Source organism: Ammodytes marinus (assembly GCF_949987685.1).
Source record: "Ammodytes marinus genome assembly, chromosome: 21".
Taxonomy (NCBI): Eukaryota; Metazoa; Chordata; class Actinopteri; order Uranoscopiformes; family Ammodytidae; genus Ammodytes; species Ammodytes marinus.
Genome location: NC_137225.1, coordinates 8,204,743 through 8,231,557, shown reverse-complemented (window position 1 = coordinate 8,231,557; position 26,815 = coordinate 8,204,743). Strand labels below are relative to the sequence as shown.

Genomic DNA, 26,815 nt, shown 5'->3' with positions numbered 1-26,815 from the left:
TAAGTTCACCTCTTCACATTCAGTCACACACCACAGAGGGACTCTTAAGTACTTTCTTTTAACAAAAGTTCAACAGATGTTTTCTGTGCAACTTTGTGGTTTCATTACGGTTGTTGCAATGAGCAAAAGATGTCTTATGTCTTTGTCCCGCCTAAATTAATTTTACAACTACTGTTGTATGTATGAAGGACTAGATACTGATTGTTTATTTTCTAAGAATCAAACCTGATATATCCTCTATGTTATGTACTTTGAGAGGGCTATAACATCCCAATAAGTTAGTCAATTACAAAGACCTGGAAAACAGAAAAAGCAGAGAACCAAACGTTGCTCTCCACATTCAAAGAGGCTTTCGGGCCGTCTGATTGAGTGAAAGTCGAGGCAGGTTGATCTACAGGAAAAATGCTTTATTTTTATTTTCATAAAACATACCTTGGGAATCAGGGCCCTCAAAGGGGCACAAAGGACTATCCGTGCGTTCCTTGGCATACCACAGCCATAGTAAATGTCTAGCATTGAACCACAGGAATGATGGCTTCCTGGATAAACTTCAAAGCTTTATCAACCCTCTTTTTACACTGTTTTGCATCTACAGTATGTGACAGCTGTACCAAAGATTGAGGCCCTGGGATGTTAATTAAGTCCACATTCACCTGAAGGACCATCAAGGTGGTAGCAGCGTCATGATTTTTAGCCCAGTTTCAGTACCAGAGAGCAGACTCAGGAGACATTTATGCTGCTGGTTGGTAGAGTTGCAAAGGGGCGGAAACTTTCCTTGAGAAGTTAAACTGGGGAATTTGGGAAATATTCATAATAGGGGATTATAAATTACAGTAACTGGAAATAAGGGCAAACCTTCGGTTATCCAGGTTATTCCCACAATTCCTATTTATTTTATCTTTTAAAATCCCAGAATTCTGCAACCCTATTGGGTGGTAGCTGTAGAAGCCATCATTGGGGTCATCGCAGGACAAACCATATTGTTAAACCAGACAGTAATTAAGTGTGGATAACCAGGCACATGTTTTGGTCAAATATTTCACACTTTGACTAAGTTTCTGCATATTTACCAAAGTATTTTCCCAATATATTTCAAATCTCCTCTAGATCACATCATAAATGCTCAATTTAATAACTTTTTTCATAACATCACACCAGTAATATGATTTAAATACGATGCATAAGGCTACATGAAACAACATATTGTTCATATTCTTTAGTGCTTTCTATTGGAACAATTTCAAACTTGCACTTGCACGTGTCAAAGATGTTGTGCATTATTGTTTGTACCACATGCTTCACCACTACAACAGATCCAGCGCCATTTAATTGGAAAAAAATGTGTCTTTCTCCATCTTCTGTTAATCTGTAAACCGGGAACACCAATTATGACTCATTACAACCACTAACTAATTGATTATAACCACTAACCAGCTATATTGAGTTGCAACCAAACACATACTGATATGCATAATCATACATTCTTCACTGACATGAATAAATAAAGGGCCTACATTATTTGTAACGTTTTAACTTGTTTTTGACATTTTCCCCATTGACTTTAGTGCAGAGAAGATAACATGAGAGAGAGGTTTGGGATGATGGAGGTACTGGAAAGACAGTATAAGGATTTTGCTGTTGTGAGAAGAGGTTTTTCAATGAGCATTGGTGTCATGTCGGCCAACTTTAGGGGGTAAATGGTCTGTACCCTCCCTGACACTCCGTACCTATAGGTTCCATCCAATTCTGTCTAGGACAGCATCATCACAGCTTCTAACTAATCCATCTCACCTTAGCAACATTCTCAATGTGTGCTATGAGATCGTAGATCACATAGTCAGTCTGTCACCTGTCAGTTTTCCTTGAGGAAAAAAACACTTTTCTCAGTGATGGTTCAGGCCAGTGCAGGTCCATGTGACTGACAGATAGACTGAGGTGGTGCAGGGGGAGGGGGGAGGGGGCTGGGGGATCAGCACGTTAACGGCATGCCATTCCTTCCATGGCTGCCGCTAATCTCTCCCATCGCCTCTGAAAGTCAGGCTTCACTAGCTTCTAGGAGACCTGTGGGCATCGCCGACCCGGCACATGAGCTTTTATCAGCCCCAGCCCAGATGGCACTGCGGTGGAAGAGGCCTGACATCTCCACTGATGAGGAATGGAAAGTTCAGGGAGGGAGGGGGGGTGGGTGGGTGGGGGGAGGTGAGGGGGGAAAAGGTACAGAAAAGAAGAAAGGAACATCTAAGGAAGGGTGGGACAGGTCACCTTTTAATCCAGGAAGCCCAGGTAAAAACTTCCAATAATATTAGTCTTAAAAACTCTAGTGCTTTATGGATTTTACATCTTTGTTTTGCTGAAACCAGGTTGTCAGGATTGTTGATAACAGGTAAAAATGGGATTAATGTAGTGAAGCATTTATGTAATGTGTAACAACATAACAGTAACATATTTTTTATTTACTTTTTTTTGCCGGTGGACTAATTTTTTTTACTTATTTCAAAAGAGTATTGGACGTGTCAGCCTGATTTTATTCCCGTTTAAAGTCACTGACCAAAACAAATCTTGACTTTTTATTAAATCACATTGTAAACACATTATTTTGTTGGTATAACATAAACCTACTGTATAATTATACTGTATTTTTATTTTTTTTATCTTTTAAAGTTGATGTGGTTAACTTGTTTGCAAACAGTTCCTTATTACACATTATATTGAGGATTTCCTAGCAGAGAATCACAGCTCATGCAACTTCTGCAGCAGCAAGAAGTTGCATGAACAGAACTAACTTTAAGACTGTTGTGGAATTATTTGTGAACAATGTGAACACTCGGATTGACAAATTGACCAGGGAGAGAAAGGAGCTGATAAGCAGCCTGCAATTCCCCCAGAAGGACATTGATGATCTAAAAAAGAAAAATTTGAGACTTGAGTCAAAACAATTGCTTGTGCTGAAACCAAAACAATGCAGGGCAAATTGTTAGAGATGACTGAGAAAGCGGACTACTTGGAGGGTCAAACAAGAGAGAATAACCTTGTTATGGATGGCATTCCTGAGAAATGAGAAACTGCACCTGGACAGTAGTCAGATGATGATTGAACGTGCACATATGACATATGGCAATCCATCCGGATATTCTGGAAAGAGACATAGGCCTATCATGATCAAATTCCTCAGATACAATACAATGGCTGTTCTAGGAAAGGCTAAGGATCTGAAAGGCACCAACATCTATGTGAATGAGGACTACACTGAACCTGTCAGGTAAGGGCGTAAGGAACTCATTCAAGCCATGAAAGCTGCCAGAGAACAAGGCGACATAGCCTACATCCGACATGACACGCTTATTGTCAATCCCTGTTCCCAAAAGCATTAGAAAGGCACCAACGGGGGCACTCGTCTTGTTATAGCCCATTTGAATGTCTGCAGCATCAGATTGAGTTACATGAACTCAACTATCTGAGACCTATCTGGATGCTACTGTTCTTGACACAGAGATTTCCATTGATGGCTATAATGTCTTTAGAAGGGACAGGAATAAACATGCGGGTGGCATAGCATTTATATATCAGAAATAACTTTCCGGCAACACTGTGCTCTGAGTTTATCTCAGATAGTTTAGAATATCTATGGGTCAAAGTGCATCTTCCTCACCTTAAGCCGGTGCTGATAGGCTGCTGCTATAGACCTCCTGGGATTGATGTGCAATACCTGAATGATTTATGCGTGTTAATTGAAAGAGTTACAGATTTGAATGGTGATATTTTTTAACTTGGGGATATGAACATGGACTTGTTTGCGAATCAATGTCCAATGAAACAAAAGATAGCCTCATTAATTGATGCTCGTAATCTGTCTAAGATGATCTCTCAACCAACCAGTCATTACTAACATTGCTGGCAATACCTGTGCCACTTGCATAGACCATATTTACACACATATTCCTGAATGCTGCACTAAACCAGTTTCTCGATCTGTTGGTTTTAGTGACCATAATATTATAGCAATTACCAGGAAAACTAAAATTCCTAAATTGAAGGTCAAGATAGAACTTAAAAGGATGTTCACAAAAATTCATTCTGGAAAGTATTTTGGAGGATGTTGGTTATATTGACTGGACTGATGTGTATGCTGCTGAGGAGCCTGAGGCCTCCTTAAATATATTTATGGAAAGCATCATGAAGATTGTTGATAAGCATGCCCCTATGAGAAAGTCTATTGTAAAAGCGAGACCAGCTCCATGGCTGAATGAGACTCTAAAGAGCCTCATGAAGGAAAGAGACTTAGCCAAATCTACATTAGTAATGTCTGAAGTAGTGGAGGACATATTCAAGTACTGTCAACTGAGAAATCATGTTAAAAACCTGAATAGATTGATGAAAAAAGAATAAATGCCGTAAAGCAAAATGGTAAAGAGCTCTGAAAAACCCTTAATGAAATAATGGGGAGACGGACAACTGGCGGGGCTTCCTTTGTGGAATCAGAAGGCATGTTTCTGACCAAACCATCTGATATAGCAAATTATTTGAATGATTTCTTCATAAATAAGGTCTATGCACTAAGGCAACATGTGGACGATAATGATTCTAATTATCTTAAGCTCATTAAAAATAATGTGATGTTAGACAAGAGTTGCACTTTCCAGTTTAATAGTGTGGCGGAGCGGGAAGTAAGGAAGTTGTGCCAGTGTTTCTCGTTGGCTTCAGTGAAGCCCTGTTAACAAAGACAGTCAATACACTTTTTCCATGGCCAGCTGGAGAGTAAGAAAAACGTATCTTTGTTCTTTTTAAAGGAGGGAAACGCTCCTTTGTGGCTCCAAAACCAGAGCATCCTCAATGTTTGGCAAACAAATTCACGGTCAAAGAGGAAGGATAACGCTGGGGATGGCTATTTATCAACTCAGAAAAGGTTAAGCCTCCTGTCGACAGGTGACCAACCACAGGGTAGGAGGAGGTGTCCAACGACCATTCTGGCCATTTAGGTGACACCTGGGGTTTCTGTTACACTGTAATAACGTATTCTGAATATTTTCTGATGATGTTTATAATGATGTTTCCAATGTTTTACTGCTTTTAGTTTGTCATTGTTCATTTTTTTGTGGACCCCAGGAAGACTAGCTCGTCCCACTTGACAGCTAATGGGGATCCTGTTAACAATAACCAATAAACACATCCAACAGATACAGAGCAACAGTGGTATTCATTTGGGAGTTTTCTTTCTATCCTACTGGTGAATGCAAGTCTAATATTGACACTCATTGATGCTCTTTGACTTCTGACGGCTCCACTTTGTTCACCAGCTAGTCTCTAGATTTGTCTGTCAGTATGGTGAGAGAGAACCAACACAGCAAAGGTTTGGGCTTGAAAACCAAAACAATGAGCTGAAGAGAACTGCAGGAAATGCAGAATAGGGTGATAGTTACCTGTGGGTTCCTCACTTCCAGCAATACTGTTCAAGTTACAAGTAGTCATCGGAAACATTGTCGATGTAGAAATAAAGATATTGACAAGATTGCTTTCGATGCTGCATCCTTAATTCTGATTTTTAAAAATGAAATGAAATCTAAGAGACTGCATTTTACGCTCTTTTTAACTCAGACTGTGAATAACAAGACTCTTTTTGTTTTTTTAAGGACTTTTAGACCAATTCTTTGGACTGGTTTGTGTCGATCCTGATTCTAAATCAAATGCTAAAACTCTGCTCTAGTTGCAAATACAAATGGTTCTTTATCACTGCTGCTGTAGTGAGACATTACACACATGTATTCACTCCAGCTGTGCATATGGCTGAATTAATTGAATACATTAACATATATTCATTTTTATCCAAATACATTATACAGTACGTACTGTACTAATGCATAGGACAATATTGATGAATGTTTATCACAATGACTATCCCTTACTCATGATCTCTATTATTGGCATTCCCTATAGCAATGCAACCAAATTCCTCCTCTGTGATGAAGCAAGTTCAATAAGGTAACAGACTCTCCAAATTTCATTCTCCTGCTTTTCCTTGCCGTTCCACTTTGCGATTGTTTAGATCAATTTCGAAGTGGATAATTTCTGCTGCGCTGCTCACCGCCCTGCCATGAAATTGGCTGCGAGGTTGCCTTCAGTTTGTAAGAGAGAGATGAATGAAAATGAGAGAGAGAGAGGGAGAGAGAGAGAAAGAGAGAGAGAGAGAGAGAGAGACACACACACACACACACACACACACAAAGGAGAAAGAACGCACCACAGGCAGTGTGCTGTTTCTAAACCAGGAATAATCAGCTGCATCACAGAAATACAGAAAGAGAGGGTCAAACGGAACAAGGTAGAGTACAGTCAAAGGCCTGAGGCACCATTCACACACAAACACATCTGTTACTGGTGATTCAAAGATGTCACACCCCAGGATAACAGCACTGTCAAAAAACATGTACATCACAGACTGAAACCTGGAACTACTTACTATGGCAACCGCACTATACCGTTCACTGCACAATACTGTCAAGAGCTTCTAACAGCAAGACAAAGCACACACTATGGTAACAAGGTAAACACTCTTTGTGAAAGCACATGGAACAGAGACTTTGTTTTTCAGGGCGCATTTTGATGATTTTTCCTGAAACCTGCGGGGTGTCATAACAATCAAGCAGAGAACGGCAATTTCCCTTTCAAGAATAAAAAGGGAGGGGCGCTCGTGGCGCAGTGGGTAAGAGCGCCCCCGCTCGCAAAAAAATGGAAATATATTTGCTGAGCCAGTTCCTTTTTATGTTAGAATGTGATTCATCATATTTATCAAACAGCTAGAGCATATATTACCTCTGTGTTTGTGCTTAATGTTGCATTACTTCAACTCCACAACCCTGGTTCTCCACTTGCTCCGTCTGCATGTTGGCAAAATGGCCTCTCACAACCAGGACGCATCACACTACATTACACAGTGCCGCAGCAGACTGTGAGCAACTCACTTAGACTGCTAGACCAGACGTCCTTAACCTAAACTTCTATTTTGATTTTGGGGAGAAAGTCATCGATGTCAACCGAGGACACACAAGGAAAAAATAAACTCCATATGTGTTCTAAGCAAGCCCCAACCTCAGCGATTTTTACCAGCATCCAACAAGGAAGTGACCACAACTGTAGTAACCCGGAAGTGCCACTAGGGGGGTGGTACCAAGACCGAGCAGTTTTTCTTTGACTCACTTGTTACACAGGCCGTTTTCAAAGTCTTATTAAACCTATTTACAGCCTGGTCCACAAAACCATTTAGTCTGTATGCTTAGGTCATATCTCCATGACAACACTGAGGGGGGTGATTTTTTTTGGACCACGGTAGTTTTTATTTTATCGGAGGTTAAAATGTATTGGCGCGATCTCTTGAGTGACAGCTCACCACCCGTTGTCCCTCACTTTGCCTCGGAGGTATACGTCAGCTATCTCCCTCTGTCGTGAGGCGGAGTAAAAATCTCACAAAATGGCGACGCGCACAAACCAGGATTATTGGATACCGTGTGAATAACTGAGGTCAGCCCGGATGCTACATCCATATTATTTACTATCTATGGTTCTAAGTAACCCCTGAAACACACATCCTGCATGCATCACATAAATTCCCATATTAAGGTGTTTCATGTCATTTTATGATGCATATGATTAATATAGAGTTTCGACAGTAATCCTAGTGCCTTGTTGCCTTTTTCTTTCTTTTTTTTTTTCTTCTCATTTTCGCTTGTGGGGAGTTTTATTCTGAAACAAACAAACCGTGAAACTAGAGTGAATGCTGCTGGTATGACTGTCAACAGAGTATTTCTCTATCAGTTACAGCAGAGAGATCCAATTGGACGTGTGGCTGCTGTAGTGTGTTAAAATGGTTGTCGAAAAAAAAAAAGTCAGACGCGCAGTAGAGGTAGGATGTGTGTTCCAGGGGTAAGTGTCATCATGAGTGTCAAGCTACAAAAACTGGATCCTATATGTCCCATAATACAACTCGGGAGCGTATTTCATTCAACCTCCCCTACCTTCTAAATACTTACGTCTGAAATTCCACACCGCAAGTTTGTAAAAGGATTTTAAAAAAATATAGCAAAGTGTCACCCCCATGCAAAGATTACCCTGAGGACATCATCAGTGAATAACTATTCATTCATAATATACCATATCATAACCATTAACTTTGCAGTGATCCATTTGTACACAAGGCAACTGCAAAGCTATATCAGAATCCCTTTTTTATTCTCTCTGGTCAGGAAACAGGGAACCATTTTTCCTAATAAGCCACCCATTATCTCCAAGCACAATGAAGAAGACATTAAAACCATTTCTTCTGAAGCAGATAAGCTCTCAATTCAAAAGGTCCATTTTTAGTAAACTTATTCTATATGCCATTTAGGTTTAGCTCCATAAATCCTATCTTTCATGCGTTCGGCACAAGATGCTGGATGATTGCAGAGAATGTGTCGTTTGAGTCACAGAAAATCTCTGAAAATCCTCAGTGTAAACAGAAAAAAAAGAAATCAAGAAAAACTTGGCAGTAGTAGGGAATGCACCCTGTTGAATGTTTATTAGCTTTATAACAGGTAACTGCTCTGAACACATATGGATGTCTTTGTGAAATGTGTCTGAAACTCTAAAATCTCTCTCCCTCTCCTTCTCTCTCTCTCTCTCTCTCTCTCTCTCTCTCTCTACTGCGACACACCCTGGGCACATCCCTTGCCTCTCAGTGAAGCCTTCTTTGTTGCCGGATGTGATTATTGAACGTTAGAAAAAATTTGCGACAGCCTGAAAACCAGATAAAGAGTAGAGAAAAATCCCCCGTTTGAAAATGGATATGCAGACTGAGAACCATAGCTTAACCGTCATTTGTAATCAACTTGTTTGAAACCCTTTGCTCATCCTTCTCTCTGTGAGTCCTGCGTTCTTTTTTTCTCTGAGTCTCATCACCCGACTGACTGAAAAAAAAAATCCTCAAAAGAAGAAGCTTCTGTCATCCCTCCCAGCAAACACGTAAAAAAAGGAGAAAGAAAGGTAGAGCGGACATTCCTGATTTGCCATGTCTTTGAGCACATCTGAACACTGTTTACCATCTTCCAGGCACCCAATGTTATCTCAGATCGATTCAAATTAAATTTTCCACAGTATTTGACAATGTGTGCTGGCGGCTGGCTTTGGCTGTCGTCACAGCAACTCTCAGCCTGGTGGTGAAGCTAATCTCGCTCAGGTTGCGGCTCAACTGTCTCGGCGGGAGTCCAGGAGTCTGTCTCCGGTTCAAAGACGGACCCTGATAAATATTCTTGATGCAAAGGCAAAGGGGGGAGGCAAAGAGTCTATGTCTATGTGTGTGTGTGTGTGTGTGTGTGTGTGTGTGTGTGTGTGTGTGTGTGTGTGTGTGTGCGTGTGTCTGTGTGTGTGTGTGTGTGGGGCTCCCCAGTGTTCCTGTCAAGTTTGCTGTGTGACTGTACGGAAGCTGGCCGCCGCACCACGAACACCGCTGCTGCCGCCTCGCTGCGAACACTTGGCAGCCCTACGTCTGGATCTCTGAAGATAACGCATGCTATTAATAAACAAACAGAAGCAATTACTGGGAGGAGGAGAGGAGGAGGAGAGGAGAGAGGGATTGGATTAGGTCAGGATGAGCGTGGGTCTCACTGAAGTCCACACTGATGAGCCGCAGCACTCCAAAGACAGCAGAGATACCAATCCCTCCCCACTGACCCCCAGCACCCCCACAGCCTGCAGCCCCAAAGGGAGATAACGCTCCTGTGTGTGTGTGTGTGTGTGTGTGTGTGTGTGTGTGTGTGTGTCAGTGAATGCTCATTTTTGTTTTGTATTATACAGTATATCCCCCAAAAAGTGAAGGGCCTTTGTTTTGTAATATCAACTGTATGTATCAAGTAATCTAATATTTCTGCCTGTTTGTATTGTGTTTTTTGTTAAATTTTTGGCATAAAGCTGATCATTTTGGTGATTATTATTGTGAGAATAATTTAAATTTTAAATATTGTGCTCTTTACACTTATACTTTATTTTGTATACTTTTGTATGTTTATTAACTTCACATTCTTGAGCACAGGCTCACCATCATGTTTGTGCACATACAAACACTGTATATACAGAGGCAGGCAGTTTCAGTAGATACTTTGCCCAAGGTCAGGGGAGAACTATTTGTGTGGGATGTGCCAGCAAATGACAACCGGCCTAGCAACGAACCCACACCCTCCCTTCACCTCTCTTATGAGCAGGGTAGTGTAAACCATGACATGTATCTTATGAAGACCAGCAAGAAGAAGACATCATCGGGAAGCCAAGCCTAACATCTACGGCCAGCCTCTAACACATAGTCAACCAATCAGAAATAATGTATTTGTTTCCATATAACACTATGTCCCAGCATTTTAACTTCAGTCTTAATGGGGAGTCCCGACCTTATATAAACAGGTGTGTGCCTTTCCAAATCATGTCCAAACAACTGAATTAACCACATGTGGATTCCAATTAAGATGTAGAAACATCTCAAGGATGATCAGTGGAAACAGAATGGACTTGTGCTCAATTTTATTTAATTTTTTAATGCTTATGAAAAACTTCTCGCCAATGTTCTGGCAGACCGTCTGGATCCTTGTCTGCCATGTATTATCTCTGAGGACCAACTGGATTGGTCAGGGGTCGTCAGTTGTCGTCAAATATTCAAAGATTACTTAACATTGTGCTTTCTCCTGCTGCCTGTTCACTCGCTATCTTGGACTGTGTCTGTTAGATAAAGTTTAGATTATTTAGTGTCATAATATTGACATTGTGTGATAAGCATCAAGATATTGTTTGTGTTACCTGATTTTATTTAAGTTGTTGTCACCTCTTATTTATTCTGTCTGTAAATGGGAGGGTTTTTATCTGTTTATTTTGGTATTTTTATATTGTTCTATTTGGGGGGAAAAGTGGGGAAAATGGATCGTATGTTGGCAATTGTGGTGAAATTGTGGTTTTCCGATAAAAATGCAAAAAATAGATAAAAATTACAGCTTGCTTAGTACAAATGTTACAATAACACCACAAGTGAAAGATAGTGCACATAAAGCATTGAAGATGGATGTGTAGTCAGTTATGACTCATTGTTTCATGCTGCAGGAGAACAGCACTGTGAAGCTTCCTCCTCCACACTTGGTTTCTTCAGTGTGTAACTCAGTCGGGGTTCAGATTAAGTTTTCAGATGATCTAGTTATGATTTCCACTGTGGCATCTGAAACTCCTGTCAAAGCTGCCTGAGCACAGCAAGTCCAGCATGCACTGGGGCTGACTGACACTCAGTTCCATGTCTCATTCTCCTCTGAGATTCTGAATGGTCAATAATTCAGCAGGAAGGTATACTCCTCCTGCATGAGAGCAAGGCACAGCATGGAGTGGAAACTCTCTCTTCCCATCCCCAGTTTATAATTTATTTCTCTATCTAGAATTCCTTCCCCCTTCTCATGTCTCTTTCGCTCTCTCTCTCTTTATATATTGCACCACTTGAATAATTCAAGCTGATATATAAAAGTCAATGAAATTTGCCATACCTCGGGTCATTACGATGCCTGCCAGGGATTTGTGTCGAGCGTGTGCAGGGCTGCAGCCGCCCACCAGCAACCGGTACTTCTCCCTCACCAAGTGGAAAATTGAGTCAGCAAAGTCCTGAAAAACACAATCGGTCCCTTAATTTTCTTCTAGACACAATCTATGGAGGCTCACACTACAGGTTTCATTTTGCTGTATAATATGCCACTTTCCTCTGTTAAACAAATACAGTGAGTTTTTTGGGACATTGGCACAAAGCCAAACTTACCTGTTTGGCTATGGGAACAAACTGAAATCTTTACAGTGATGTTTACAGCACTGCCAAACATGTACCAGCAGCAAAAGAGACTTAGGTTTTCGTCTTAACAGATTTTAGTCTGATTAGTTCATGCCATGCAATAACAAAAACAAAGTATACATTATATCATTTCTACACATATTGAATGTACAGTAAACTGGAACTTCTTGAGGTGACAAACATACAGGATGAATCTTTCATTGTGGAGTGTGGAGTCTGCCATTAGAAACACTTTACTTATATGTGTAGGGAAAGCACAAAACTGCTAGTATGCTACTATCACTCAACTTGTATAAGGGTTTACTTAAGGATCCACAGGGGACATACACAGGAGATTGAGTGTTACGTAACATTCTCATTACTTAAATGTTAGGTTGACCTAAACTGTAGACAAATACTGTATTATCTGTATTTTTTCAGTCCCTTTGGGCAGGTGTGACTACAGCTATCACACTCCAATGCTGACCCAAAAAACCCACACAGAGACCTTGTTGAAGAGGAGGTCTCAGTTGGTTCAGAAACAATCTGCTACGGTTTGTTAGTGTTGAGAACATAATCCGACCTCCATACAACCCAGCCGAAGAAGCATTGCACCTTTTTTGGATTAATTATGCACCTTTGGCAACTCAAGTGCATCCACCAATGTATTTCCAGCCTCAGTCATGTCTCATTTGCAAACTATTGTTTTCCTGAAGTGATAGATACAAACGTTGTAATAGAGTGTGCTCTACTTTTACTCTTCTTCGGAGAGGGTGGCTGTGGTCTACTTCCGTGAGCTTTCCCATATTTGAGATTTAACCAATTAGAGAGTAATTCCTTCCCGCATCAAAAATGATCGTACACTTGTAAATGTTGCTGTGTGAATAGTACAAACCAAACCTAAGGCAAAATGCAAACATGTAACAAACTGGTCCCCAATCCAAATTATATATTTTTTTTAGTTTTGGTTTACCTACTCAAATAATTGAGTAGGTAAACCAAGGCGGGATAGTTCTGTTGAACAAACATGTACAGAGAAGACAGAAAAAAACATTCGCTACCCTACAATTATGATCAGATTACAAGGTGGAAAAACTATTTCCTATTTCACCCTGCATGCACAAAGACATCAACAATGGTGACTCATTGGTGTAGGTGAGGTAGCTTTCACATTTGTTATGTACTTTAACATATATACACCATATTCCATTGTAGACTCTGAAAGCTTCAGATCCCTTTGCACTGAAACAGTACAGTCTTCTAAGTTTTCTCAAGCTTTAGACAAAAACTACTTTTTGCCATGAAGCAACCCAGATGGTTTACCACCAATTGAACCAGTCTTTCACAATACAATACAAAGGTAAGGATTCATCAAAGATAATACACTATAGTATCATGTAACTTCTGTTCATCCTCTTTTCACTATCCATCTCTCCAGTCAAATCAACACCTCTCTCTAGACAGACAATAAATCCACACTATAAAAACACGCTGATCGCATCCACGCCTCTCCGAAACCCTCAAATGCTCTTTACTCTAGTACTAATTAACGGCTTAGTCTCCCAGCGGCCTTCACGCCAAGTGTAGAGCATAAATGGATCACTAGGAGATGGCGTCTGAGTGGCAGCGAAGTGGGCCGTCTGGACAGACTGAGCCCCCAGTAGCTAAAAGGACAGCGACAGATGCCAGGGCGACGGTCGTATGGCGTGACAGAGAGGGAAAAAGATTAAAGGTGAAAACATACAGCGAGAAAGAGAGGGTGAGTGTATTAGTGAGCATATTGCACATGATAGCCTTCGTCAGGGCTGTGAAATACTCTCACAGATGGAACTGGCGGTCGAGGTGCTCACAGCTTGTGGTGTGTGGGTGGAGTGAGTTTCCATGTGTGTGTGTGTGTGTGCGCACATGCATAATATTGTTGCTTTGGAACCTGTGTCCACCTGAACACCTGGGGGGACTTGAAATTTAGTTGCAATGATGCCTCATCAAGCTCTGCAACAGTTACATGACAGGCCACAATGAGAGGAAGGTATTTCTCTTTAACTGTTTACTTTATGCATGGATGATCAATCCCGTCTAAGAGCATGTTTTTTGAGCACTCACTCAGTGCAGCTCATGTTGCAGTGACAGGGACACAATGAACATAAAAATCAGATGGACGGGTACATGTTCCATATATTATCAGTAGATTCGAAATGACAAATAATTAATTCAACACACAAAGACATTAACTCGTTTGATAAAGTAACCGTTGATTTAACTTTTTGAAATATTCAAGAAGGCTACAAGATATACAGTCTAGTTGAATGAAGTCAAACCCCTTGGGGTCTATTGAGTCTACAATCTGCCTTGTTTAGGTAAATCCACTGAGATTTTCACGTTATGTGTGTGTTCTTACAACCTTTTAATACCAGCCAGAAAGGACATGATTAGAAATGCAAGATGTAAGGATAGTTTTATTTTGTTGCAATTCCTGAGTTGGCTGCACTTTGTATAACTGACTGGTCAATTATTGTTTATGAAGCCTTTTCCAGGTAAGGCTTCTCATGTGAGGATTGTTGCCTTTCTCTTGGGGCAAATGCAGGGTGGGAGGGGGAGGGGGACCTGCCTTGTTCCTTGTACCTGAAAGTGACATCCAATTAATTCTAACAGAGTCCTGCTTGGCTTGGCAGCATCAGCTGGTGTCGGTCACAGTCTGAACCCAGAGTCAAGTCCTCCATCCTTCCTAAAGGCCCTTTCATTGATGACATTACAGAGGTGAGGTAAGGTGGCAGATCAGAAAGGCCTAGGGAGCAAAGGTGAAATAGAGCCTGGCACGCGGCCCAGCTTTCTTTTCCCTCGTCCTGTTTCTTCCTTTTCTCTTTTGTTCTCTTCTTATATCCCGGTACCGCTGCCTCTTTATGGAGATTTCACCTTTTTTTTCTTCCCAGTACCTTTTTAAGGTTTTCTTTCATTCTGGTCGTCTTTCATCCCTCCCCTTATCTTCGCCCTTTCTGCTTTATTTAGCCACACTGCTTCATCCTATTTTTCCTTATTTGTCAAATGTATTTCCCTCTCTTAATTAGTTTTACAATAACGGGCACTGAGGTGCCAGGACAAATACGCCAATAGTCAAGGCACTTGAACACAAAGTCCCTATTTTTCATACAAACGAACAAGCTCACATTGTGTCAATCACGTTTACAAACTGCCTCAAAAATAATGCGTCTGTCATTTTTTTCCACGTCCTACACGTGTCATTGAGTGTCTGTGGGTTCCTACCATACTGCCAGCCACTGCTCAGGATCAAGATATAAAAAATGCAAGTGAGAAATACAGACTCAGTGTGCAAGAGCCTTCAGTGAGAGCCTATCATTTCCTTGTGATTCGAACAGGGAAAACAACATAATCTACATCACCGACAAAAGGAAAAATAGGCAGTGATTTACTGCCTCTGTCACAAATAAAAGCCTTTCTCTTTCTCTTTCTCTCTCTGTTTGTATCAGCTAATATCTCAAATCAAATAAAAGCAGTGTTTATTTATATAGCCCCACAATCACAAATGGTCATTTGCCTCAGTGAGTTTATATCTCAGTCAATCAATTATATCTAAAACACATACATCTGCCAGCACCTGCAGTGCTCATGTTTTCCCCTATCATTTTTCTTCACACATGTGCACATGGTCACACGCTCTCTTTCCTCAGCGGGGGAGTTCAGTGCCACATTCAGTGTGGGGCCTAATGTGGCAGAAAAACGGGGCCAAGTATCTTGTTTCTCCTGCCACACAGTGACAGGAGGGCCGGCCGGCGAGTGGCGTCCTCTTGAATGAGCATCAAGGTTACTGCTGCTCCATGAAGCTACATTGGGGAATTTGGTTTTCAAAATATGTTTCAGGTAACTGATGTAAGCTCCACTAGGAATATATCCTGGGTAGAGAACTGCTCAGAGCAGAAAACCTGGTGTCTTTCCTGCATTAGTTCTGACCAATTTACTTAACAATTCCTTTTGGCCTCCCCAGGTTGTAGAAAACAAGCGGCAGAAGTCATTTAGTAACTGCTACTGGTGAAGCAAATGGGATTCATTGAAGCAATACCACAATCCTTCTTACTGAAGAAGAGGTGTTGAAGATTAAAAAGACGTTGAAACTGATCCACTGGCCTTATCCCATTTATACTTATTTTTTTCATGAATCTCAGGCAGATCGGATTAAGTGATTTAAACACATATGCTCATACAGAAGACATACGAGCTGGGTTATCTTTCAACAGCTGGTACTAGGATCAGTTTAACTACGGTAACTGTGTGGGCTGTAAGAGAAAGCACATGAAGACACATTTCAAGCCTTGCTCATCAATGTCAGTGTTTCCCCCAGCGCTTTATGGCAAAGGCGGCCGCCTTAACAACGCCAGCCTTGACAACCGACCCAAATTTTTTTTTTAAATAATTATATATTTTTTATTTTTAGTGCTGCACAATTAATGTACTAGCAAGCGAGATGTGTGCTCGTGCATGGTCATAACTGCGCAAAAGGCCGCGATTTGCGGTAAATAAATGTGCACATGTGTCTCAAAGCGTTTCTCTATCAGCTGGTCTGTGTGCGGCTCTGTGTGCGCCACGCGTGACTACGGCATGTACGCGGGAGAGTAAACGAGCAGAAGCAAGCCGTCATTGAAATGGTGGCGAAAATAAACGCAGCGCTGCTCTATGAGGATATTTAGCTGAACAGAAAGAAGTGCTGTGCTAAGCTAGAACTGTTTAAGACTCCACATCACCGTGGAAACACAACCTATCTATCAGCTCAGACAGTGCAGAGAAAATTTTGAAGAATGCATGAGAGTGATGGCCTAGGCACCTTTCAGTAAGTTTACAGAAGTGCCACACTGTTACTGTCTTTGACCTTTGGAGAAATGCATTTAGTTATTTTCAAGGGGAAAACACATTGTATTTATTATTTAAACTATTGAGTTACATTTTTCAAACAGCATGCTAGTGCAAGATTTATTTTCTGAATTTTCAATGCTATGCTTTCAATGTTTTAAATTGGGAAATACATGTTCCAAAATGACCGGTAACCTCTGTATTTAAAAAGAAATCAAGCAAGTAGGCTGACAATAACCATAAATGAATTACAGGCTATTGCATCACAGTAGGCCTATTTACACAGTAATCGCACAACAGCCCCATCCAAAAAGGTTTAAGCAGTAACTTTAAACAGTTGAATTTGCACTTTGATGTGCATACACATGTCAAGTGCATGGTCCATGATTTGTATGTATTGTGTCTGCATATTATTGCACCAAAACAGTAGAAGTTTGTTCCAAGGCCAGCTTCATATCATCTCTCCACCTAGTCCTGGGTCTTCTGGGAAGCCTCCTCCCACCTGGACCGGCCTGAAACAACTCCCTAAGGGAGACAACAGCCACCCTCCGGAGTAAAGCCATTTCGGCCACTTGTACCTGCAATCTCGTTATTACCCTGCCTTCAAGAACATAGGTGAGGGTGGGAACAAAGATTGTCTGGGCGATTGAGAGCTTTGCATTCCGGCTCAACTCTCTTTTCTTCAACACATTGCGGTAAAGAGCTTCTCCCATTCTCTGGCCAATCTCACGATCCATTGTCCCCTCCCTTGGGAACAAGATCCCAAGGTACTTGAACCCCTTCACTTGGGCTAAGGACTCATTTCCTACCTGGAGTAAACAATTCATCGTTTTCATTTTCAAATACCATGGCCTCAGATTTAAAGGTGCTTTTCCTCATACCAGCTTCTTCAAACTCGGCTGCAAACCAATCTATTGAGAGCTGAAGGTAACTGACCGGTGATACCATCAAGGACCACATCATCCACAAAAAGCAGCAATAAGATCCTTAGCCCAACAAACTGCAACCCCTCCCCACCACGACTTCACCTCGATATCCTGGCCATGAATATCACTAACAGGATCGGTGATAAAGTGCAGCCCTGGCGGAGGCCAACCCCCACAGGAAACCAGTCAGACTTACTACTGAGAACCCGGACACGACTCTTGCTTTGAGCGTACAGGGATCGTATGGCCCCGAAAAGTGACCGCCTCAACCCATACTCTTACAGCACTCACCCACAGTATCGCCTTCTCTAGATCCACAAAACAGTAAAGTAGATTAGATTGCTGTAAAATCAAAACTAAAAGCTAAAAGATCCTACAAAAATGTATAGAGCTATAGGGGAGATCTCGAATGCGGCACTGTCCTATTTTGCTAATCTGTCCCTCATTGTCAATCCCCCCCCACCCCCCTCCCCAAATGTTTGTGGACATAAACATTTCAGCATCTATCTCCAAGGTAATGTGGAATGTCACCAACAATCCTCCTGCCGCCTTCCTTCTGAAGTCAATATTCTGCCAGAAACACAAAATGTCAACGGGGAAATTTTCTCCGCTGCTGCCTGACCTAGAAGTCTGGGTATGCTGGGGATGGTATGAGTGTCGTGAGAGAGAAAAAATAAATGCTGAATTGTATTATTTATTGTTTATTATATATATATGACTGAAGATTCATAAATGATTACATTTTAAGGCCTTCCATAACGTTCCATATCCATATGCTTGCACATGCTTTGTTGAATTTAAGACTGAGGCAACAGCTTGTCACTCCTTCCTCAACATCGCTGCTCATGTTCATGGTAGCAGGCGTTTGGATGTGGGCTCGATTTAACCCCACACTCAGAAAAGCGCACATACATACATACACACACACACACACACACACACACACACACACACACACACACACACACACACACACACACACACACACACACACACACACACACACACACACACACACACACACACACACACACACACACACACACACACACACACACACACACACACACACACAATCCAAACCTACCACCCTCACCACCTTATCGCCCGCCTGCAGATTGGCCTAGGCAGGATAAAAATGAGGCCATGTCTTATATTTCTTTATAGAGGTATTTAACAATTCATTCTCCCGAGTTTTAATAGTGTCTGCCCTCTGCCTAGATATCCCCCCCCCCCCCCCAACACCACCACCAGGCCCACCATTCCCTCTCCCGCCCCCCGTCCCTCGTCTGATGCCAAGCATGAGGCTTTTGAAAATGGATATCTATTCATTTGGTGGAAGCATTGCCCCTGGGGGCTTTTTAGAGTCTCAAAGTGCAATACTCCTCGCAGCGAGACAGATTTCCCTCTTGTTTGCTCTCCATATGACGCGTAGCATCACTCTCACTCTTAAAATCTTTAGCTCCTTCTTTCTGTCCTCAAGATCTGTGTCAAAGAACATAGATATATCAGTGCTAGTATCAGGGTCTTCTTTCATAAGTTGTTCTGTTGACTCCTCTTTTATTGACAGTGAAAGATGCCGTTGTGTCATGTGATGACAACAAAGTGTAACCTAGAGAAGTTGAAGTGTGTACAAATTTAGAAGAGAACACTGTGAAGCACCCCAGCACTTTGCCTCTTAACTATATCCAACCTTTTCTCTTGTGATGGCCAGATGGCCCTGCAGCCTGTGGAACAGATTTCCTTCAGTGTGTGTTTTTGTGTCAATCTCTCTGCCTGAACAGCGGGGCTTTGTCAGTCAGATCAGACGGCCAGACTGCACCGTGCGGCCGTCATCAACATAAGAAGAGTTTTTGTTCCCCTTTCAAACCACATGCTTGATGGGAGATATGATGTTAGTGTGCAATTGATCTGTTCTTGCCACAGCTCGCCCCACCTTCTTTCCCCGGCGTGGGTGAGGCGGGAGAGAAGGGATGCTGCGCCACAGGTTTCCAACAGCAAAGCAGAGCTCAAGCTGAGTTTCCTCATTAGGCTTGAAAAAGGTGGAAACCAAGAGGATAAGCCTGGTGCACAAGTGGTAAGGAACAGAGCCAAGGATGAGCTACCACAAGAAAGATAGCCTCGTCCAAAAAACTAAGGACTTCACTTCCTAGTGAGGACGCTAAACATAGAAGGGGATCATTATTTCTTTACCATTCTCCACCGTGGGGCCACGATCAATCCCAATGGCCCAGTTTTTCTGTAAGAAACTATCCCCCTGATAGCTTGAGATACGGTATTATATTTTTAGCCATCCTAGCAGCGCAGTTTGGGCGATGCTAATGTTGGTTGCTCTAACTGTTTACTGGATAAATTAACAATTTCCATCAAACCATTTTTTGTAGGAACATCCCTTGATCCACAGAGGACCATTTTCTTAAATAAAAAATTAAATATCTCAACATCTACTTAATGGATTGAAACATACTTTGGTGCAGCCATTCATGTAATAACTTGTAATGCCTTGAACTCTCATCTAGTGCCATCAGAAGGTCAAATTTGGTTTATGACCAAGCATCTGCAAACAAATTACATTTGTCGGCATGCCAATAAGCTATTATATGTTAACATGGTAGATTTGACACCAGCTGCACATCAGCATGGTATCATTGGCCTGTTAGAGCCTTAGTCTTGATAACGGTTTGCTTAGAAACTCGGGAATAAGGAAAACGTTATTTCTCTGCTGTCCCAAAAGCTACATAACAGATCATTTTTTTTAATATGTCAATTTGCAACAATGTGATAATGAATGTCCACATTTTAGATTCTTATCTCAACTCATGTTCAAATGACAATAGCTTTAGCCTTTTGTCAGTATGTCACTATCTTGACAGTATCTTAGAACATATCACATATTCTATGAAGATGGCACAACACTTAAAAGTGACTGGAGAAACGTATTTTCTTTGTACACATCTCAGGTACCTCATGGATAACATAAAACTAAAATAAACTTCTGTAACCCAAACTTTGGTCACAGCCAACTTAATATGTCCCCTGATAGGTTACAATCCGCTCACAGCCACTAATGCTCTTAAGCCTAAACCCAAACATTCATTTGGGAAATAAAACCCCAACATTCATGCCAAAACTAACCGAAGCCACTGAATCACAACCAACAACTGCAGATGTTAAGTGCGACTGACTCTAAAACTCATTATCAATCTATACTCTCTTCATCTGATCAAACAAGCACAGCCAGTAAAGACAACATAAACGCTATCAGAGCCACCATGTTTGGTGTGGCTGTGACCTGGAAACCATGCTTGCCAGGTTCCCAAATAACCTTCACCAGCCCACTTCTGCATCGATGTTTTGTGTGGTTCACCCGAGTATTCTGCCTTAAAAAGACGAAAAAGCATCAATACAGTGTGTATTCCACTGAGGCATCTCTGATTCTGCTGAAGGTTTTAAAAACAGCCAGAGGGTCAATTTTCTTTTCTAATGTTAAACATATAAACAGATAAAGTATGGGAGGAAATAGAAAGTCCCAGTCAAAAGGAACAAGTTACTTGGCCTCTCCGGTTGTTAAAATGCCTACATCTCTTACTTAAAGAATCCCATATTGTTTGACCTTAAGAAAGTTCCTCTTTATATCTTACAATATCTAATAATATACCAAAATATTATTTATTTGTTAAGTCAAACTGTTTGTTGAAGGTAAACAGTAGTTTCACAACATGTAGACCATATACAATGTATCTACAGTAAGAGACATATCTCTACTGTATGTGCGCAGCTTAGATATGTCATTTTAATGCTAGATGTTGAAACTGGATGGTACATCACACATGAGGAATAAAAGCTGGTGTGTCCTCTGTGGCACCTTTGAAATATAGAAAGTGAATTTCCTGTTATTTTCTATCATGCTTTTTAATTGAAAAACCATGCAATAATTTATTATGTTTCTGCTACTGTCTTCAGGGGGTCTTGATGTCCTCTGTCACTAAATTTCACCCATTACCTCATTGGTTTGATGATGTGCGTTGTCCTTCATAAATAAATAAATAAATAAATAAATATGCTTAAAAAACAAAACAGACATGTATTTTAAACATGGACAATGCAGTCCATTTAGTCGCCTCTTCGAGTTAGGCAGTTACTAAAAGTCCCACAAAACCTGGCTTTATTTCTCTCTCACATGTATTCATCATTATGAAAGAAAACACAATAAAGCTGGATTTCTACTTGATGCGAGCGATACACTAAGAACATCGATGTCAACATCAGCTTTTTCAGGAGGTGCACCTCGGCTATGGTGTAGCTACAGGAGATGAACCACAGGAGTAGAAATAAAAGCTGAATATCAACAACAATCTCGAAAAGACAGAAAGAGATCATCTAGAATAATGGCTTTAATCCTGATACTGAGTGCGTTCTTATCTCCTAAGAAGGTGGTACAGTAGACGTCAGTTGATGATAAAATTCTGTCTGATATAACATACGTTTTGCGTCACATTTACGCCTGTCATTTCTAGATTGGATTACATCAAGCAATAATTACCGTAATCAACATTAGTGTAATTAGGATATGCTGTACTCGCCGTATCAATTGCTCCACAGGGCTGCTCCCTGACCTCCCAAATAATTGCTTTATTCACTTCTGCTTTACAAGACACTTCCCCGTTTAAAGTGACATCCCATTCTTGAATCTGTCTGTAAAATATGCGCAGAGAAAATGACAGAGAACATCCAAGGAGGAAAAAAGAAAAAAAGGGCTCAGGGTGACAACGGTTGGAGCGCGTCTAAGTCGTTTTGGTATAAATCCCCTCTGATTAACCTCCACGCTGGAGATAAAAGCAGCGATATGCCTGCAACCGCTTAATAATGTCAGGCACGCTGTAAAACACACACCGGCAGCTTGATACATTATGCACCAAAGGCCAGCAGAGGGACTCCGGTGAAAAGATAACATGACCCCCCCCCCCCACCCCACCCCCGAGATAGACAGAGAGGGACCGAGAGAGAGAGAGAGAGAGTGGGACCGAGAGAGAGAGAGAAAGGGAGATATGTGTGACAATCAGACAGGCACTTAGGGATGGAGACAGAGGAGGAAATGAGAGGGTCAGCGATGAGGATTTAACAAGAGTCTATCATCCACAGTACGTAGTTGACTAAGGGAGGATGAAGGAGGAGGAGGAGGCCACTCCAAAGGCCCCAGAGGGCTGTGTACACCACTCCTATTAATCTGCACATGATTCAGCAGAGAAAGAGAGAGTGAGTGAAGAGAGCAACCCTTGTGGTCTGCTGTATCAGATGTTTTTATAAAGCATATACAGTATGACATACTGTGGTGTAGTATGGAATTCATGCACATCAGTAACAATTAAGACTTGTCGTAGTATTGAACAGACGCCTATGAGATTTATTAGCCGCTCTGAAGGGACAATCTCTCCAATAAGTGCTTATCAACTGCAGCTAATTGTCACTAAAATGTCACCGGTTATGAAGACTGGATATTTTTCCTGTGTAAGTGACTTCCAGGTTGATTACTTTCCACAATTGATTTTTTGAAAATGCGTCTTCTAGTCCTGAATTGACGTGACTTTTCAAGATATTTTTTAAGTTGTAGCTACCAAAAGTGAATATTTGGCCATATTTGGGCTTTAATTTTTTTATCCTCGAACATCAAAAAAAGGAAACTTTAGTAGGGTCAGAAACAGGCAAAATATACAATAAATAAAGGAACTGGTCCTGTCTAATGCTCAGGTTTCGTCAGTTTACCTCTTGTCATTTCTTAAATCACAATTGTGAAAGTGTGGGTCAGATGTGGTCAGCTCCTAAAGGCAGGGCGATGCAGGTTTTACTCATATGCGTCATATATGTGATATAGAATAATAAACCTAACAGAATAATAATAACTGGCTGTGGTCAGAGGCAGACCTTTATCATAACAGATGTGTGGGACGTTGACATTTTAATAAAAGTCACATATTGGCACGATGTGTGCTCTCACAGATGTATTACTCCTCTATTTTTATTATTTTCCAACTGGGAATTTCTGTCTGGAATAGGTAATACTTTACGCCAGTCAAAGCCGAGCAGAAATAACAATGACAACAAAACAAGTGTTTGCTGTATGGAGATGTGTAGAGGCTGCAGCGACGACTTTAAAACATTTGGGAGGAAGGCAGGATCTATCCCAGGCTTTCATGTATGGTAAGGCAAGCCGTTCCTCTGTAGTGCCACCATGGCTCCCTCCAGAAGGGCTGGGACATTGTGTCAGCCTCCGCCCAGACACCACGCCTCCATCTCTGCCGCTCTTGAAGATACGGCCGTGGCTCTTCTGGCGGCCTCGACCCTGGCAATCAGCAACGAGACTTCAAAACCACCGGCGCCAACCTTTGAACAGAGCCCCGTGAACGTCTGTTGCCAAGCACCGCTTTTCTCTCAGAGATTAGAGACGATGGGGAAACACTGTAGCTTTTACAGCTCCTTTTCTGTTTCCTTGTCAAGCCATGCCTGTAGCATAATGTACTGTCAAGGGTACAGTGTGCTGCTAATACCCAAACATGCACTTATCATCACTCACATTAAAGGTGGATTCTGGAGAATGCCTCTGTTCAAATCACTTTTTGACTAAATCAGTGAATACAGTATCTCCTTACGATTTGCTACCTGTACGTTCTGTGAGTGCACTGAAAAAAACAGTGATTTTGACAAAAAGCATTTTCCAGAATCGCTGACCTGTAACACATAGGGGAGAACGGGGTAAGTAGGCACACTTTTTACTCTAGTGAGAATTGCTCATCACCAAAACATCTGTCAATAGCCATTCCTACATTAAATTGAAGCTTAAGGTGTTGGCTAGAAATGTGTGTCTCTCTTTTTTTCCAACTTATTGTAATGAAGAAGTAATTTACCATCAAAGACACTCTGACACATTGTGACAACCAACCCCATCAAGGGGTCGGTTGTCACACACTATGGGGTTGTTTGTCACAATGTTATCTTAATGGGAAAAATATTAAAAAGAAGGCAAGGAGGCAGAACCAAATTTGAATGTTTAATTGCATTGTCAAGTTGACAAATAGGCCTACATAACGTTCTGTAGCCTTGGCAGCTGGTCTAGTTTGGGATGCACTGGGTTGTTTTGATTTTGTTGCCCTTTTTTCTTTTGCTTGCTAGCTGCCTTTTCCTGCTCTATTCTTTCCCTCTCTGGGGTGTCAGTTAGGATACAGCTTGACAATTTATTTCGTTATTGGGTTCCTTTTCTGGCTGCAGCCTTGAGATAACATGTGACAACCAACCCCCCAAAAAATTTGACGACCAACCCCAACTTGAATTTCTTGCTAGCATCAAGGCCAACAACCATCTGACAACTAATTAGCTTGCTAACCACAATCTAAACTATAGTTTACCCTTCACACTTTCTGAGGGTAAAAAGTGTTTTGTTATAAACCCATTGTGTAAAAGCCTAGAAGAAAAATACTGAGAAGCAAAATATTTTGAATTTGACATGAAAAACACAAAACATCCTCTCACCTGAAATGCAGCTGTCTTCCTCCAAGGAAGTCTATGTATGTGACCTCTGATCCCAATTCTGGACCTTTTTTATATCAACATTTCAGAGCTAGCGCGCTCTGGTGGCGAGATATAACGAATGTGACATCCAACCCATGTGACAAATTACCCCGTTCTCCCCTACAGTATGAGCTTTAATGTTAAAGGTCGCAACAAGATAGCACTATTTAACATATGGTTAAAAAGTATATTAACGGAAATACGTTTAAAACAGTCACTTCAATATCCTGTCTGACTTTTGGATTATGTGTTTGTCAAGAATTGTAATTTTTATGACTGTTTCTGAGTCCTTTTGACTTTTTCAGTTGGACATTTTGCAGTGAGTCCATTAGCTTGTGAAGGAGTCATTTATCCAGCAGCCTTCCCCCTGCTAGTGAGTAAGTGTGGAGCAGACTATGTGTCATGTCTGTGGCCCTACAGCCAGCCATACATCATCAGATATTGGTGCGGTTCCACCACAGCGCCACGGTCTGACATTTGATTCATGGCTTTCGGTGCTCTTTCTGAATTCCTAACAGTCAACAAGGGATCACGGGGAAATGTCAATGTTGTGTTGGTTTGGGGCGCCTAAATGACGTGAGGGAGAGGTAAAAATAATGGAGGTGGTTGGGACAGGGGGCAAACTTTCTCCTGAGCTAATGACCCTTTGGTCTGGGACTGTTTGTGTTCATGGAGGCAGGATTTGATATAATTATATCATCAATTTTGGTTTCAGTCAATCCCACAAGAGTTGAATAAAATAAATAAAATGTAACTTCTTCAAATCAATGTAGAGTTTTTTTTCGTTGGATAGAGAAATAAGTAAAACATCAGGTACTTTTGTTATTAAAATCATCTACTCATACGTTGGTTTGGCACTGCCGTGCAGATCTAACGAGAAACACAAAAAGCTATGATGATACATATTACGGCAAATTAAGTATTTTTTGCACTAAAGTACACTGAAAGTATTCATAGTTGTTTAGATCCAGACCCTCCATGCAGGCTTGTTATACATTTCTATGAGCCGGTGAGAGTTTAAATGATCAATGTCTTGAAGCCCCATCACTTTCAACAACACTGAATGCCATGTATTCAGCTGTAATTGTGGATAGGGGTGGGAAAAATAATCGATTTTTCGATTTTAATCGCGATTCTCTCTTGAACGAATCGATTCGATTTATTAAAAAAATAAATAATATAGGGGAGAACGGGGGAATCTGAGGTATCGGGTAATGTGAGCCACCCCCTGTATCTAGGCAACGGAAAACATTTGTGGTCATGTGAGATATATGTTTTCAAGCCCCTCTCATTTCCCCATGGCCCTGAAAGAGAGGACCTCATGGTGCTGTGGTAAGCATGTTTTTTTCACCAAAATAGGTATTTTGCATGTAAAAGTAAATTTTCTTGCTGTCAACTTAATCAACTGTTGTGCTAAAGCAAATGTATTCACGTAGAAAAACTTCTATCATACGTGTTGATGAACTACCAACATATGAAACCATGTGATGCTGATAACTGAAGATTAGCCTGAAATGCTAAAAGAGGTAGTTTTTTCTCAAATTGTGGTGGTGGGGGAAAGTGAGCTAAATGCTGTGGGGGAAAGTGAGCCACTGTCTCACTTTCCCCCACCATGAGGCACAAGTTAAGTTTAGTCTGAAACATATTTTAATGT

General features: G+C 41.2%; 1 protein-coding gene across 1 annotated transcript in view; it reads right to left on the bottom strand.

Annotated features, from left to right (window-relative positions):
- adarb2 (adenosine deaminase RNA specific B2 (inactive)) overlaps positions 1 to 26,815 on the bottom strand; it is a gene marked incomplete at both ends in the record, with an annotated part of 182,693 nt that overhangs the window by 20,888 nt on the left and 134,990 nt on the right. Inside the window, 1 exon segment of the mRNA XM_080050028.1 lies at positions 11,538 to 11,652. Within this exon segment, the coding sequence (XP_079906154.1) occupies positions 11,538 to 11,652 (115 nt within the window).